This window comes from Ambystoma mexicanum, chromosome 3q (assembly GCF_040938575.1).
Source record: "Ambystoma mexicanum isolate Mex_15411 chromosome 3q, UKY_AmexF1_1, whole genome shotgun sequence".
NCBI classification, from domain to species: domain Eukaryota; kingdom Metazoa; phylum Chordata; class Amphibia; order Caudata; family Ambystomatidae; genus Ambystoma; species Ambystoma mexicanum.
In genome coordinates, this window is record NC_090926.1 from 912,483,602 (window position 1) to 912,500,463 (window position 16,862).

The window sequence follows — 16,862 nt, forward strand, 5'->3', positions numbered from 1 at the left end:
TAGCTTTTAGCTGTATTCTAGAGTAGTGCACTACAGCGGCAGGTGCAGTGGTGGCCGCACTGGTACACGTGAAAAGCCATGGTTTGCCCCAGTAAAAGCTAGCTAGCTGCCTTTCTTAAATGTAGGTGTGGTGGGAGTGGGTGGTTGCAGCGCTGGTGTGGCGAAACCCGCACAATGCTACAGATTCAATCTGCCACTTTTTAAATGTTCCCATGAATGAGCACTGTATATGCCCTTCTCGCACCCGCAGCAGGCCTGGCCTCTAGCTTTGCCGTCAGGTGGAGAGACTATTCTCTCTGGACAGGTGCGGTATTATCCACTAGGCCACGTAGGCACCGGCCTATGGGCCACACTGCATTTTGGTGCCCTGCGAAAACAGATCAAAATAAAGCAGTGCAGAAAATAAAAAATGTATTAGGAGATAATTTGTGAGGGGCGGCCTGACATTTCGGCTGCCTAGGTGCCTCGACAGGGTTTCATCTGACACTGTCTCTCAGGTAGACGGCAGCAGTAGGCCCTAGCTAGCAGCCATCGCAAGTGCACTCATCAAGAAAATGAATAAATGCGCCCAGGTATTTGGCTCTACAAACAGGAACATCTCACCTCACGCACTCCCACCGGTCTGCAACTGGTTTACGACTCTAATATAGGTGAAAGGGCCATTGGAAAACTTTATATGTTATCTTTGCAAAAGTAACTGCAGCGTCTTTGGTAAAAAAGTACCGCTTCTTTTTGGATGCATTTGCTAATTTATGTAGAAAGTGTACACAGTGCCTGCTGTTGAACTCTGTGGCCACTATGGAAGTCATAGCAGTGACAGTCGCAGTTTCACTAGCTCTTCCGGGTCCCACCGAGGGACATCATTCAGGGGTTGCCAGTGGTCGCACTTGCGACCCCTGAGGTCACCCTTGCTACCCCTGTGGTCTCCCTTGCTACCCCCAAAAACATTTTTAAAACTTTTATTTCTTTTTTACAAATTGAAGCTCTCGGGCTGTGGCCAATGCCATGCGCCTCTTTGTTTCTAGAGTGGCTGGCTTTCTTGTTCAGGCTTCTTAAAAAAAACAGGTGGCACCACAAGTGTAACACTTTGAGTAGTGACCCTAAATAAGAAAGAATAGGAATAACAAACAATTTGTCTTTCTGGAATTCTAAACAATAATTGCTAGACTCATTAAAGGTTTATTTCAGGCACACTTTGGGGTGTGAGTCACGGATTTAGTCTGTTCTTAAACACCCCAAATTCACATGCAGACAAAATCCTCTAAAAAGCATTTAGAGTAGAATAAGCATCCATTTCGGACTATGTATTTTGATTTTCGCAAGTTGCATTTATGGCATGTTTTTTTCTGCCAATACATATGGTGATCCATCCTTGTATGAAATGTATATCACGTTACAGTGAGATTGTTACCATATTTTATTTTTCATAGTGTAATTAGAAACAATGCTATGTGATGCCACTTCCTGTTTTGTCAAGGGGTAAACGGTTGTGTTCCATCCCTTCCCGTGATGTCACTTCAGGGTGCGGTCACATTATATCACTTCCTGTGATGTCATCAGAGGTCAAGGGTCATGTGATGTCCATTCCGCTACCCCTGGCATTTTGGTGAAATGACGTCCCTGGCCCCAGCAGCACCAGTCTCCCATTCTTAACTGCTTTTCTTGTCAACACACACTTGTAAATTGTGAGCAGCTTGACTTTGCAAGGATTTTTGTTGCTGGTTGCAGTTTCCCAGTTTGTCCACGAGACTACATAGTTTTCTACACCGCTGTTCTGAGAGGATGGGCCTGAGAGTGACCGCTAATTTCAAAGCTTGTAAATTGACTTTGATTTCCAGCCCTCTTTCCTGAAACAGCTATGACCGGTTTCACGGAGCTTCCGGTTTCCACTAATGGCGTGAAGCAGTGATGGGGGTCAGCAGCTCACAGATAGTTTTGAAGCTTGGATTTATTTTAACTGATGTTTGCATCATTGAACGGATAGAAAGAGAATCACTGGCACAATTTCGGTCTAATTTGTTTACCCTCTTGTGTCTCTGGCATCCGATCACCACCACGAGTATCCCAAGGGTCTGGCATTCTGAAGGGACAGGGCACCTATGCCCAAGATAGCACTGAGGGGCAGGTACAATCCGCTGTGGTGGGCCTCTGCGCACCTTTCCTGCTCAGAGCTCCCAACCCATCATCCATGGGCCTCCTTTTAACCCACGGGGCATCACCGGTGTGCTTCCTTTTAACACATGGCGACTTACACCGTTATAAAACGCCACCTTTACAAACTGGCTTTACATATTTACCGTTTATTGGAGGTGTTTTACTGATTCATTTACTAAGGCATGAACAGCAACGTGCTTGTCTCTCACTTAATATGAATCAGACAGAATAAGGAGGTTCTGGTGCACTCAAAGACTGGCCTACACATAGAGGCCAAATGGCGTAGCAAAGGGAGATGGGAAAAGCCAGAAAGACAGAGAGAGAGGGGGACACATTGGCATTCAGGAGTTCACAGTACGAGTGCGTGTGAGCAATGAGAACGGAAGTGACGACACTTTAACAGGGGAGAGGTAGACGGTGGGCGTACAATAAGCAGCGCATGCGTGTCAAAGCATTCTCAAACTGCATAGCAGGGAGGGCTCACTGTGCTCACAGGGGCCTCTTTCATATCAGCTGTTTTTCAGTTGCTAACTAGGTGGTTTTGGAATTGGGAACGTGCAATGAGTGGGGCATTATGGGTTACAATGAGTGCTAACTAGAGCATTATAGGCAAGTATGTAAACTGCACGTTGGTATTCTGTGGAAGCAATGTCGTGTATGTATTATGGCATTATGGAATCTCCTTCATGTGATAATGGGGTCTGTTTGCAATCTAAGTATATGTATTAAGAAAAGAGAACCCTACATTTGGAGTTGATAAGCTCAAGTTGGAGATAGAAAAGAATGGGTGAGGCTGAATGGTTGGCATTCTGTGGTAAATTGACGTGCATGCTTCCTGACGCAAAGTGTTGGACGGGCAGTAACTGGTGCGCAGGTATGCAGTGGCACAATCGTCTGCGGGCAGTTTGATGCATTCTTTTCCAAATTGCGCAATCTTGCATAACTCTATTGCCAACAATTGTTATCATGACACTGAACTCTGGGCACATTAAATTCAAAACTAATCATTACAGTACTGTGCAGCACAGTGTGTGTGGGACATACAAAGTCTGCTGAACACCCCCTATTGCTCCTTGAATTCTCTCCACGCCTGCACCCAGAGCACGAAACGGCCATTGCAGACTATGGCCGTTAGCACACCCTTAGAAAAATCTTGAGCCCAGGCACTTGTAATTTTACAAATGAAGCCCTGGATATTGCACCTGTTGTATAGTGGACCAAAAGTACTGAGTTATAAGTTGGACCGGGCGAATTCTGCTCCTTGGTAAACACGCTTTTGGCAAGGTTGGGTCATCTCTTAGACTGGTATAGCGATGAACCAGTGGGAAACCAAGGTTTGCTGCTAGGGGGCGGTTGTTTTGTGCTTAAGTTCCCATCAATGTTAACCACAACCTCCCTCATTTAGAGAGGAACAGTAAAATGAGGCGTCACTGCCTACTTTCCCTGCCTGCTGAATCGATACTGCCATGTCCGGAGAAATAATCAATACTGCCATGTCCAAAGAAAGAATCGATACTGCCGTGTCCAGAGAAAGAATCGATACTGCCATGCCCAGAGAAAGAATCGATACTGCCATGTCCGGAGAAAGAATTGATACGGCCATGCCCAGAGAAAGAATCGATACTGCCATGTCCGGAGAAAGAATCGATACGGCCATGCCCAGAGAAATAATCGATACTGCCATGTCCAAAGAAAGAATCGATACTGCCATGTCCAGAGAAAGAATCGATATTGCAATGTCCGAAGAAAGAAGGTCGATTTCCAAGAGCTTTTGATTTTATTTGCAGGTGTGGCCCAGTCATAACTCCTCAGCTCCAGCAAAGTCTACGGCTCACGACTTTAAGGGTGAATTCATATTTCCTGGCTATAACTTGCCCACACTCCTGCCCCTGGGAATTTGGAAATTATGGGATTGTACCTCAGGAATTGTTTCTTTCCAATCAAAATTGGGATAACCCGGAAAATATACATATATTGTGTGAGAATGTGTATCTTGACAATATAGAAAGGATGAATAGGGCTAGCGATGTCGATCTTTTCAACTGGGTCCCCACTTCATTGGTGGTCTTATTAAAGTCCTGCTCCCTAAGCTTCCTGGATACTGACCCAGGTCAGCACCAATGCAGGGGGTGGTTGGGGCCGTCCTAATTGGAGCAACGAGATTTGTAATGTTCCTGGTCATTGACACCGTTTCACACATGTTCCGTGTATACCTAGGTATATTCCCAAAGTTGATAGCAATTGAGACTAATTGACAAACATCTTAGTTAGACTTGCTGAAAATCACCAGTTAAGCATCAACCTTCAGGGTTATATTTGGATTCTGATGAACCCCAGCCAAAGGTCCTGTGAGCACGGGGAATGTCAAGCATGCCAAAGGGAACCCCTACCTTCTCCCCCTTTGTAGAGGAACGCAATCCACAAGTAGCCCCCCTAACCCAATGCTGGATCTAGATAATGAGCCCATGGATCCTGTAGATGAAGCTTTCAGGAATCTCTGAGTTTCTCAGGATCTGCCCCAGGATTTTCCAGCTCAGGTTATTTTGTGTATGCTTCTAACATGTGCAAAGTCTGCTGGGGTCCCCGGCTGGCAGCCAACTCTATCAGGGTGGCCACCATCCAGTGTGTTCCATCATGTCTCTCCCTCAGGAAAAACATTATATTTGGTTGTCTCTAGACGCCTGGGATTCACCATGCTCCCCATACATGCATGAAGAAACGTGCAAAATGATGCAAAAAAAGATGCAAAATGAATAAATTGTATAATTTATAAAAATTGTAAAATATGAAATATGCATGCATGCTTGCAACCTGTGTAACAATTGTAATATTTTATGAAAGTAAGTGCCCAGATGCCCTTGGCGAGCTATATAAGCAACAAAATAAATAAATTAATACCGGTAAGAAGTAGTGCTCAACTTTCTGCTATACTTTGGTAGGGATGCCATTTGTACCTGTGGCTTTACCTTATGACCGTCTCTTTAGCAACCCCTAATTTCATCCTTTGTTAGTGTAGCCCACATGGCTCGGCTAGTTAGGGCTGCATGCGAATCCCATCAGGGACAAACCCTAGCAAATATAGACGCAGAATGCAAATACTTTATTTAATGATAGTCCATCCATTGTAATTGTAATTGGTTATTTATAACGTGCCTATTGAAGCTAACATGCAGTAACTATTTAAGTCCAAAACCAGGCCCTTTTGCCTTGTGTAATTGGAAACTCCAGCAAAGAGTCTAACTGCTCACTCTGGAATATGCCAGACATATAACATTGTCGACAGTAATACCAGGACGTTTATGGAACTTTGCTGCTGGTGTGTGAAGCATGAAAGTGGGTAAAAATAGTCACTGTGGTGCCATTATACTGCAAAAGCCATGGTTATTGCAGTTTTCATTTTATGCTAGAAAAACATATTTGTATTTGTTGTCAATTAATTTCTCGCTATCTCGTGATGTATTGCTTTTTAACAGAAGAGGTGTTCAAAATAATTATTCTCAAATCCTGTTGGCTTCAATTATTGGTCTGCAGTCCATTAATGGCTCAGAGGGCAGTGATTGGATTTCATCTCCATTCAGGAATTAGCTGCTGGATTAGTGGATCTTGAGACAACTCGTGCTGTTGTTGTTTGCTCTATTTGTATTGTATTGTTTTTATTTTCTGTAAAGCCAAGGCACTTTACAACCATTCATGAGTTGGTACTAATCATGATGTGATGGAAAAAACAAAAACGGACATTGAACTGAAGGAAAAGATTAGAGAAATACAGACACAGAGAAAAAAGGTAATGGTGAACCGGAAATACAGCAAAAATGAAGGTCAGCCAACATAATAAAGTATGCAGGCCTACAACAAGCAATCCATTCCTAAAGCAATAAAAAAGCAGAGAGGGGGCAATCCTAAAAGTCAAACAGTGCAGCTGAGCTGAAACACAGCTCACCACAGGGCCAAAGAACCCCATTAAACAACCATGATGTGCTCCCATGCACCAGCCGCATCCACGGGAAGGTCCAACAAGATGGAATCAAGCACCAGGCTGGGGGCACATAGCACGACTAGAGCATGATGGAGCATTAAAGGCTCACCCATGGCTCACACCTCCAGCTTGGCTTCCCATCCACACATTCTCAGCACAGGCTCCTCCCCACCAGATCCCTGTTCGAACCCTCACCAGGGCGGTACACGCTCTGACGATCACCACCGTTCACCCAAAGGCTATAGGAAGATTCTAATCACTGAGGACTGTACCTTGCTCCACCCTAAAGGACAGCCACACACATGGAAGCCCATGACCAGCACCAACGCCAAACCGATCGACCGGCGCAGCAATTCCACAACAGAGTGAAGAGGGAAAATCGAGATCAAACCCATGCCCCTTCACCCCAGGCGCATATACAGAAGAACAGCAGGAAGAACAAGGAGCGCACTTATCATTTGAACCAGGCCCCAGCACACCCATGGGTGACAAATATGCTGAAAGACACCCACTTCACCAACAGTGCAACTTCCATGCTACATTACAATCAATGCAGCAACATCACAATCTACAAACACAAAAATCCCTGTTTAAAGGCTTGCAAAAGCCTATATAAATTAACATGGTCTAATTGCACAGTGTAAAGCCATGTTTCAGGACAATTACAGCCAAGTTCATTTCTCTCACTGAACACTAGCTGCAGATGCCTTCACCAATACTCCTCGCAAACCCACAAGCAGCCAAGGTCGCGCAGTCATATAACATTGCTTTCTGCAGAAAACATTTTTTAATTCTCCACTAATGCGAGTAAGCCACGGCAACCCAGTGTGTTTTTTTCTTTTCTTTATGGGAAAGAAAGACATTTTCGCAAAGACTCGCACAACATTTGAAACATAATTGTAACAAGAATGGCACAGCCCTGGCCAATGAGCGCTCAGAGCTCAGGTGCGAAATGCTTGCTTCAGCTAAAAAGTTATGGGAACAAATTCATAATGCAACAAGCTAGAATTAGGTAATGGTGGGCTGGCACAGCTAAACCAACCCACTGACGCAAAACTCTAATGTCCAATTATCAGGCTCTCTATAAGGGCTACATAGGTAACCTATTACTTAGCAGCCAATAACAGGAGGAGATAGGTTTCTGGGAGCTGATCCAATTCGGTGAGGTCAGCCTGCAGTGTGATTACAAAGCTGGCTTGCAAGCCAGCCCCGGGGGAGACGGCGCCTGAACTCTCGATGTGCACGACGCTCTGCTTGTGTTTTTTTCTTTTTTGCTGCCCAGGAATAAACGCAGTTTGGAACATGTGGCTGCCTGCTGGGGTCTCTGTTGCATTTCTGTGGGCCATATGGGAGGTGTTGGGGTCTCCCATAGCTGATGAGGGTATGGCTGCTGGGCCCCACAGCCCTGGTGGGGGTCCAGCTTCTCCCCAACAAGAGTCAAGGGGATCACCAGGACCCAATCCACTACTTCGGATGTATACGAATGGACCTTTTCACAACTGATCGCAGGAGAATTGACATTTTCACAATTGATCATGAAATGAAGGTAAATTAGGACATATATGCAGGGGGTAACCACCCCAACCCCCCAACCCAATCCCATTATATTATGTATTACCCAAAACCCACCCCACACACATATATATAAAAGAAAAATAAAGGTAAAGGTCAATTGTGCAGAAGGTCAATTAGGATCACTATTATTAGGCTTATTAGGACAAAAGGTCAATTGTAAAAGGTCAATGTGGGTAATACCACTACGTCAGCTGCAGTTCATCCCACTTCCACTCCAACCACAGCTCCAGCTGCCTCCATCATCTTGGCCGTGTCCTGACTTGTGTAAATACACAAATGCCGGAGGGCTGCCTCTCCAGTGCCTGACTGGAAACAGCAGTCACGATTTTTTTGGAAAGCCTTGTTGGCACTCTTTGTGTGGATGGACGGAGGGAAGGAATGATGGATGGATGGTTGGTTGGTTGGACAGGTGGACGGGCGGGCAGACGATCAATGGATAGACAGGGAGATGGCTGGACAGACTGACAGAGGGTGGGTGTATTGACATATGTTCGGATTGATCCTTTGGCGCTCTACTGCGTCGTGAATTGATTCTCGTGACCTGTGTCACTGATGGACAAGATGTTCAGATAAGACGTTTGCATACTACATCAGCTCGTTATGCATCAGTGTCCTCCCTCATCTGTAACAATGGAGCAGGGTCCACCCACTTCATTTAACTATGCATTACATGCTGTAACCTATGCTCTCTTTTCCTATGAACATCGCTTTTGCTTAACAATGAAATAAATGCAAATGCTGACAGCAAAGCGGGTGGAAGGGAACTGTCTGTGTTGAATTCTCTGTAGGCCAGTCCGCCCCCTAACAAAGGATGTGTTGGGCTTATTACACTGGCCCTTCTTCCTCTTCCAGCTGGACTCATCTGGATCTGTGCCTTTTAGTGGGACCAATTCATGGACCTTTAAATACTGAAATAGCAACTTCTCACTAGGACTGCGTTTACATTCGCCAGCATCCAGGATTTAGTTGTGCTTCACTACAGACAGCTTGGTTTGAAGTTCCTCTTCCTCAGTGGTGATTTCTAGCATGTCGGTATATTGTTATGTTATAATATCTTTGTGTAGTGCTAAGAAATCACAGGCATCAAAGCACTAGTGAAACGTTAGCGTGGAGCCAGGACCCCCAATGTAGAGCCAGGTCATAATCAGAGGAATAGGGAAAGGAGAAATGTTTTCAGAGAAATGATCTGGCCTTGAGCACAGCTGGGAGATCACCTCAAAGTTTAGATATAACTCTTGTAAATAACAATGCACTTTTATATGATAGCAGAGTGATAGCTTTGCACAGGGGTCAAGTCTGAAAAATTAAAGTGGGGACAAACGCTGTGGGATGTGACGTCACCAGAAATTCGCATATCAAGGTGAAATATGCACATTTCATTAAATTCACTTTGCATAACCGCCCAAATTCCACAGGTCTAATGGCATTTGCCTTTCATAAAATCAACAAACACACAAAACCAAGAGAGTATATTTTCTTCCAAAAGTGTGTTTTGAAAACGTTAAAAGGTGTGCATGTTTTAAACTCCAAGAATAAATACCCATGTTTTCTCTGGAAACTGCAGTACTAAAATGGAAATTTCACCTTTAGTTGAGTGCAATTTTTCATCAGGTTAAATAGTGCAGGGGTGAAGTGTCTGGCCTTCAAACCTGACGCATGCCGTTCCGCCCACGAGGCTGGCTTTAATTCATAAATTCAAAGTGGACATTCAATGTATCTCATTTTAGATGGGGGACTACGTCCACCCTCTGAAAAAAGTGGGTGGACTCCGACCCCCGCGTGTACCCTCGACTTGAGCCCTGGCTTTGCAGGTGATCCAGTTACATTCAGTGCAGTTCGGGCATCAGAGCACGCGCGGCTGTGACATCGCATAGCTGAGTTTACAAAGCCCACATTTCCTTTCTCCAGAAGGCAATAGGAGGCGTGGCATGACTCACATCAGGTTGTGCAGCTTCCCCAAGCACACCAAGTATTTGGGGAGTTGGGGACTCTCTCGATCTCTCTTTGAAGCACACCCAGTATTTGGGGAGTTGGGACTCTCTCGATCTCTCTACGAACCAGTCCATGATGTCTGGGAAACACATGCTTTTTTTGGTTACCAGACATTTGGTCGAAAAAAATTGGTCGACCAGACAAATGGTCGAACCAATTTGGTCGAAAACCAAATGGTCGAATTTTTTTTTTTTTTATTTTAACCCTTTTTTTAAATTTTTTTGGGGGGTCCCCACCAACCCCCTTTTTTCTCTAAAAACCCCTTTTTTTTACAAAACGAAAACCCGAAAAATAAATATATAAATAAAAAAAAAAATTCGACCATTTGGTTTTCGACCAAATTGCGTCGACCAAATTGCAGTCGACCAGTTTTTTTTCGACCAATTGACTGGACACCGCTTTTTTTCGGTAACGAGAGTCTGTATCCTGAGCAATAATAGTACTTGCTCATTATTATTACCTCAATCCACAAACTGAATTGCCTTTAGTTGCTCAATAATAGGTGTTATTATTACTCTACGAGGTAGGCATTGTGTTGACCTCAGAAGGGTAAAAGGCTATCTCAGCGCTGCCAGAATGCAAAACAGTGACATTGGGTCTCATTAGGAGTATGGCGGTAAGGCAACAACGGCGCCGGTATCGCTAGCAGCACCGTTGCTACCGTACTGCCATACTAGGACTTCTGTTCGCGGGTGCCCTAGCAGCCCCCTGGTCTGACCAGGTGGCCGTACTGGCACCCGCGAGCAGACCATGATGGTAGCAATGGTACCGTTATGAACGGTAAACGCTACCATCCTCCCCATTCCTATTGACCCCTATGGGGTTCAAAGGGGAATGGGGACGTACCGGCTCTGGCACCCGCGCAAGGGGAATTACCGGGTCCACCGAGGTCGGAATGGCCCAGTGAGAACCCTTTCGTGGGTGCCGGAGCCGGATGCGAGTTTAGGGGTAGACTTGCCGGAAAAACCGGCAAGGCTACCTCCAACCTCATAATGAGGCCCATTGCATCCTCTGGTCAAGCACTCCGCCCACAGAGCTTATTTTACCATTAGTCTGGTCATATGTAGTTTTGTTGTGTCTGAAATTATACAGGATAACCCACATCTAATGGTACAATATGCAAAAGGTTTAGGGTTCAGCAGTCTACGTAGTAAGTACACTCAGATTATCACGTATTCAGAATATTGCTACTCTATATCTAGTAACAACAGCTGCAGTCAGTGGTGAGTATAGTTAATGCCCTGACCTAATACACACCTGTGACTACACGCGGGACGTCGAACTCGGCGAGGGTGACCCTACCAAGGCATCCTATCATATGCTTCTTTCTGCACAGAACTATTGGCATATATACAACAGTGGAGATTACTATCCAGGCAAAGTATAGTTAACACTTTAAAGACTAGAGCATAACATATTTGAAAGGTTGACATGGAAGCCTAGACTTATATACGGGACAGTGTTACATGCACAATTTATTACCCTAAGGAGTCTATTTGTAACTAAAGGATACTTGCCATTAGAAAGCCTTGAGAAAGTCCAGAGATGGTCGAAACACGTGTCGACTAGGGCATGGCCTTGATTATTATCATGTATCAATACATCTTTACACAATACAGCGTGGACAAGCACAGCTCTCTGGTGTACTTTTTTGGATATTGTACAATATGCACCGTGTCTCTTGAACATTACGAAGCAGGTAAGACTGGCTCCCTCCATCCTACCCCTCCAAAAGGACCTGAATACTCTACTCTTGAGAGATACATTTGACCAATAGCTGATCGCTGCACTCAACCCTCATCCTCTCCCTCTGGAGATCCCCACTCGCTTGCCCTCCTACCGTTATGATACCCCTATATCCTTACAATTAACACCCGGTGTGTGTATTGTATGTGCAGTGCTCTTTGCTTCACAGCTAAGCTTGTGGTTTATAAATCCCATAAAGGCATGCATACTACGGAAGGTTGCCTCAAGCCAGCTCTGATTTACTTGATAGCGTGTAGGTCTCAGCCTGCAGAGCTGGGAATAGAGATGTCTCAGAGGTCCGTAATACCTGGACGGAAGTTCATATTGCACATTTACTGTTAGGTCGTTTTCTATATGAGGCCTCACCCTGGAGCACAGTGAACACAGGTGTTATTACAACTCAACTCTACTGTGCACGTTTTAAAGGACCACCAAAGGAGGACAGCTGCATCAACAGATTGGCATTTGAACCTGCATCCTACAACATGCAGATTCAGAAAGGGGTGCTATTGTATTGTGCTTGGTGTGAATGCAGGTGCTTGGGAATGCATGAGAGAATGTTTGATCGTGAGTGCAGGATTGTCTGTTGTGATGGTTCTGGAGTATATCAGTTGGAGAGGCCGAGCCTGGGTGATGCGACCCAGTGGTTCATGCTTACTATCTTAAAAGGGACTTTGTGTAATATGGGATAAAGCCTACTTATGGAACCTACCCAAGATGTCTAAGGATTTTTGATTATTTCAGGTGCATTAAGCTGCTGAGCTGCCTTAAGTGCCTGGAGGCTCTTCTAGCACAACCAATGCATGGAACTTACCCTCCAAGTGAGACGGACGACTTCACTGTGGACCGCATGAGGGAATGCTGGCAATACATTATCTGGAATAAACAGAGTAACACAATTAGGATTGGAACATAATAATGGTGAAGAAAAAAGAGAAATCTCATGACTGTGCTTTTAGGGTTTAAAATCCTCAGTGACAATTTGAGTTTTTATATTTTTTTGGATGGCCACTGGCGGGTAAAACTAAAGTTTGAAGCATGCCCAATCTCCCTCCTGAGCACAGCCATGTTTTTGAATATCCGCTTCCGGGTGGCTCGGCAGTTAACGCCAAACCTTGCCGTCAGTGGGAGACGGGACCATTTTGAAAGAGAGGTGCAATCTCGTTCATGCCAAAACAAAAGAATGACAAGGGCCTGAGGAAAGTCAGTGAGAGTTCAAGAAAGACATATGTTTACGTTTGCAAATAATTACCTGTCCATAATAACTAGTGCAAAAACTAATATGAGAGCTGAAGAGAATGCTTGCATTGAATAGGCCTGAGAGGGTATGCGTTCTATGACCAAGACCAATGGCAACATAAGGGAATATTTCAAAAAATGCATTAAAAAATGTTCTGTAAAATGTAGGCACATATGGTCCAGAAAAAAAAAGCTGTTTATGTTTAAAAAATCTGGGCACGTGTGTCAGTATTTTCGGCTTTCAAACAAATGCTTTTTTATGGCTTTTTGCAGTAACCTAAATGTTTCTTTGGCCGTGCTGCTGCCTCCTCCCGATGAAGGTTCCCGATTTAGAGCTCACTTTACATTACCTCAGTGTCCCTCTTCCTCGGCCCGGTACTTACCTCATGAGGCCCGCTTCCGACACAGGACCTTCTTCCATTTCTTCTATTCTGTATAACTCCTCCCCTTAACCCACAACCCTCAGTTCAATTTTTCCTGCCTCTGGCAGCGTCTTCTAGTCCGGGTACGGGGCACCAGGGAAAACCGTTTGCTGGCCCCCTGATAGAACTGAATGGCGGACCATCATTTTCCCTATGCTGTGGCGTGCTCCCGGTTGCCCTGCAGGGCTTCGCTACCAGTTGAACTTGGGGGCTCTCTCCCGGGTGATATCCTCACTAGTCTAGTGCATCGCTCCTCTATGTCCACTGCAGAGGTGGCAGTCTGGGACCCAGTGGACCGTGAGGGGATTTCTGCCTGTTAGTTGGTTCGTACTGGGGTGCATCTGGCCTCGGGGAGAATGTCTACGGCTCTACACAGCAGGAACGGTGCTGGGTGGCTTTGAGAAGTTGTGGGGAGCCGTGGAGGGGGGTTCTGTCTGTGCTTGCCTCCAGGCAGTGATGTAGCGGCATAGTTTTCCAGTATGGGCCCAGTGGTGCTTTGATTCTTGGGCTCTGGCCTCTTGTGGTTTTCTGGTCCCTTGGGCTCGTCTACATTTACGTCCTCTGGTCTCTTATCTGCTGGCCCACTGGCTCCCGGTGTCTCTGGTTTACGAGGCCCTAATCCCTGTGTCGCTGGCTCTGAGAGCCAGCTTGCAATGGTGGTAGTTGGTTCTGTATCTTTGTGCGGGGGTGGCCCTGGTCCAACCCATGAAGCCCGTTCTCACTACAGATGCCGGTGGGTGGGTAGGAGGCAACACGCTAGATGTTCTCTCGGCTCTGTGGTTGTGGGCTCCGGTGGAGGCTTCTCACTCATCCAGTTGGAAGGAATTATGTGCCATTCTCCGGGCCCTGTTGAGATCCCCTCCTCCTTGGAGCTGGTATGTCGGACAGGGTGTTGCGGAGATCTGCAGCTGGTTCAGGTGCCCGGTTCTCTGCAAAGGTTCCTCACTTCTGCAACCAGTATCCGACCATGGGGTGTGGATGCCCTGGATATAGCATGGCCTCGGGGTCTCCTTTGTGCGTTTCCTCCTCTTCCCTGGGTGGTTCAGCACTTCGGGGAAAGCAGGGTGACAGTACTGTTGGTTGCTCTTATTGGCCTCACCGGAGCTGGTGGCCAGTCTTGATTAGTTTGCCAGGGGTTTTCGGATCCTGTGGTCGCGTCTTTCCTTGGGGCTCTGAGGCCTTCTACTCTGAAGGCCTGTGACCAACGCTGGGGTACCTTTCGGGCTTGCTCTGGGCAGTTCGGTATCGCCCCACTCCAATGTGGTTTGCCTGCTGTTCTCCAGTTTCTCTGGGGGATTATGACAATGGCCTGGCAGTCTCAAGGGGGTGATTGGCTTCGCTCCCAATGGGCCTCCATTGAAATCCTCTTTGGGGATTCTGACCATCTAGATGGGCAGTTTTTGGTGGGACAGTTTCTTCATCCCTGTACCTCTTCGGGGCGACCTCCTTAGGTTCTCCTTCTACTCTTGATGTTCCTTCTGAGGTCTCTCCCTGTGCCCCTGTCAGATATTAATATTGAGCACCTCACTCTGCAAACTGCTTAACTGATTGCTATCACGTCTTCCCGTAGGCTGGGGGCAGTCGGGCTCTGTTGTGTCGCCCCCCTTTTTGGGGGTACTGCTGGATTCTGTTGTTTTGCGATATGATCCTAAGTTTGCCTGCGGTTGTGTCTCGATTTCACACCACTTCTCAGGGTCTGGTTCTTGCTGTGATCTTTCAAAATCTGGTTTTGGTTACATTTGGCCTTGCAGGTGCAAGGCGGGTGTCCTCTCTGTTTTCGAATATCCATTGTGTCCGACTGGTCATTCCGTGGCTTACATGGCTTCTGGTTTGCCGGTGCCTGGCTACGTTCAGGGTCACGCTGCCTCGGCCATGGCTGCTTCTTGAACGGATGCACAAGGAGTTTCTCTAAAGGAGATTTGTAGGGTGGCTGCCTGGGCAGTTCAGTGCATCTTTGTCACCCGCTATCGGTTGAATGTCTCCCTCTCCGGGGTTGGGTCTTTTGGGGTTGGAGTTTTGTCTTTGGCTTGTGCGTTTGGGGTCATTGGAGTTGTGCTTTGCTTTACTGCACTTCTGTCTTTGTGTCTCATTGGGACCTCTCCCCTATGCTGCTTTGGTATACCTCTTGAGGTAAGTACTGGGATGAGGAAGACAGACGTGGAGGTAATGCTCTGATTACTTATCGTAATGTTCATTATTCCTAGTCCTTCTCTTCCTCGTCACAGTACTGGATGACCCTCCTCTCCCTCCCTGCGGGGAGAGTGCCATGCTCTGGCTTGGTTATAATGAATTGAGGGTTGTAGGTAAAAGGGAGGAGTTATACAGAAAGAAAAAATGGAAGAAGGTCCTGTGTCGGGGCCTCATGAGGTAAGTACTGTGACGAGGAAATGAAGATCACCAGTAAGTAATCAGTGCATTAAACGAAGAGGCTTCCGTTGAACAAGCTGCAGCAATCAGCAGATACCATTTCTATGCAGGAATGACTAATGATGTAAGGATGGGGTGACAGCTGAACATGTGACATGAGAAAGCAGCTTCTGCTGACTTCTGCAAAAACAGCTTCTGAATGACACCGGCCAGTACAAAGCACTTCTGCTAACATGACTTAAAAAACCAGCAAATGGTCGCCTTGCAAAAAGAATATGGCCGAAAAAATGAATTTAGCATGGGAAGGTGAGTGAAAAGAAAGGGCTACAAGGGTTAGACGTTTTATTAAACGCCAGAACGATATAAAAAAAATGAAGCAGGAGAGCCACACAAAGTAACGACTTCAGAAAACATAGCACGTACAGCCAGCCTAACAACGAAATGAGCCTCTTAGAATGTATTACTCAGAAAGACGTTTAAAAAAGATACGTTTTCTCATAGGACTCTGAACATAAAAGAAAGTGCATGTAGTGACAAGGGCGTACTCTGTTCTGATTGGCTGGCGGGAGGCAATGTGATTTATGGTCACTGTCACGCATTGCGAACATTAGCTCTCATAGGTGTTCACACGCGCTCCACCCTGCGGCACTCACCTGACGTCTGTAAAAGTCAATGGTCTTTTTCTGAAAGAAAGAGAAGCAAATGGTTAGATATCAGGTCGTGTTTTGTTGTTTTTTCAAACCCTCCCCCCCCACATATGAAGAAATACGCCAAGCAGGGAGTTTCCCGTGCAAAGTCTCTTTGTCTGTTTAGGGGGACTGCCAAAGGTGTGGCTGTGAACTGAAAGGCATAGGAGTTAGGGTTTAGAAGCAAGATCTTATGGTACACAATCCTGAATCTATGTGACCACCTTATCTTTCCAGACACCCGCTACAAACTGAGAGGGTAAAGAAGTATGGACTTAGTAGCTTCCTCGGGTCCTATTCAGGGCTCCAGGCCTGGGGGGGCCATTCTTCTGAAAGCTGGGGTCCATCACCCCACTACCTGATTCTCTGTCCGCTAGACAATACAAAAAATAATGCGTGGCAATACTGCTCCTGCCCTGGTGATGTCACTGTCTCCCCATGTTTTTAATCACATCACCAGTTTCCTACAGTTAGAGCTCGACTAATGATCCATTAGGCCAAGTAGTCACCGGCCTCTGGGCCCCACTCCTTTAAGTGACCCCATGACAACGGATCAAAATAGAGCGGTGCAGAAAATTAAAAACGTATTAGGAGATAATTTGCAAGAGGGGGTGACATTCCGACTGCCTGGGGGCCTCCACAGGGTTTACTGATTGCCTTTTAACATATGGACATTTCTATTTGAGCTGTTTGCTGTCTCCTGAT

At 46.1% G+C, this 16,862-nt stretch overlaps 1 protein-coding gene across 1 annotated transcript in view; it reads right to left on the reverse strand.

The window, feature by feature from the left end:
* The window catches only part of RGS9 (regulator of G protein signaling 9), a 1,220,104-nt gene that overhangs the window by 315,129 nt on the left and 888,113 nt on the right, over positions 1-16,862 (reverse strand). Inside the window, exons 10-11 of the mRNA XM_069655056.1 lie at positions 16,125-16,154; positions 12,258-12,319 (exon numbers count right to left, since the gene is read on the reverse strand). Coding sequence (XP_069511157.1) covers positions 12,258-12,319; positions 16,125-16,154 — 92 coding nt within the window. The remainder of the gene's footprint in view (positions 1-12,257; positions 12,320-16,124; positions 16,155-16,862) is intronic.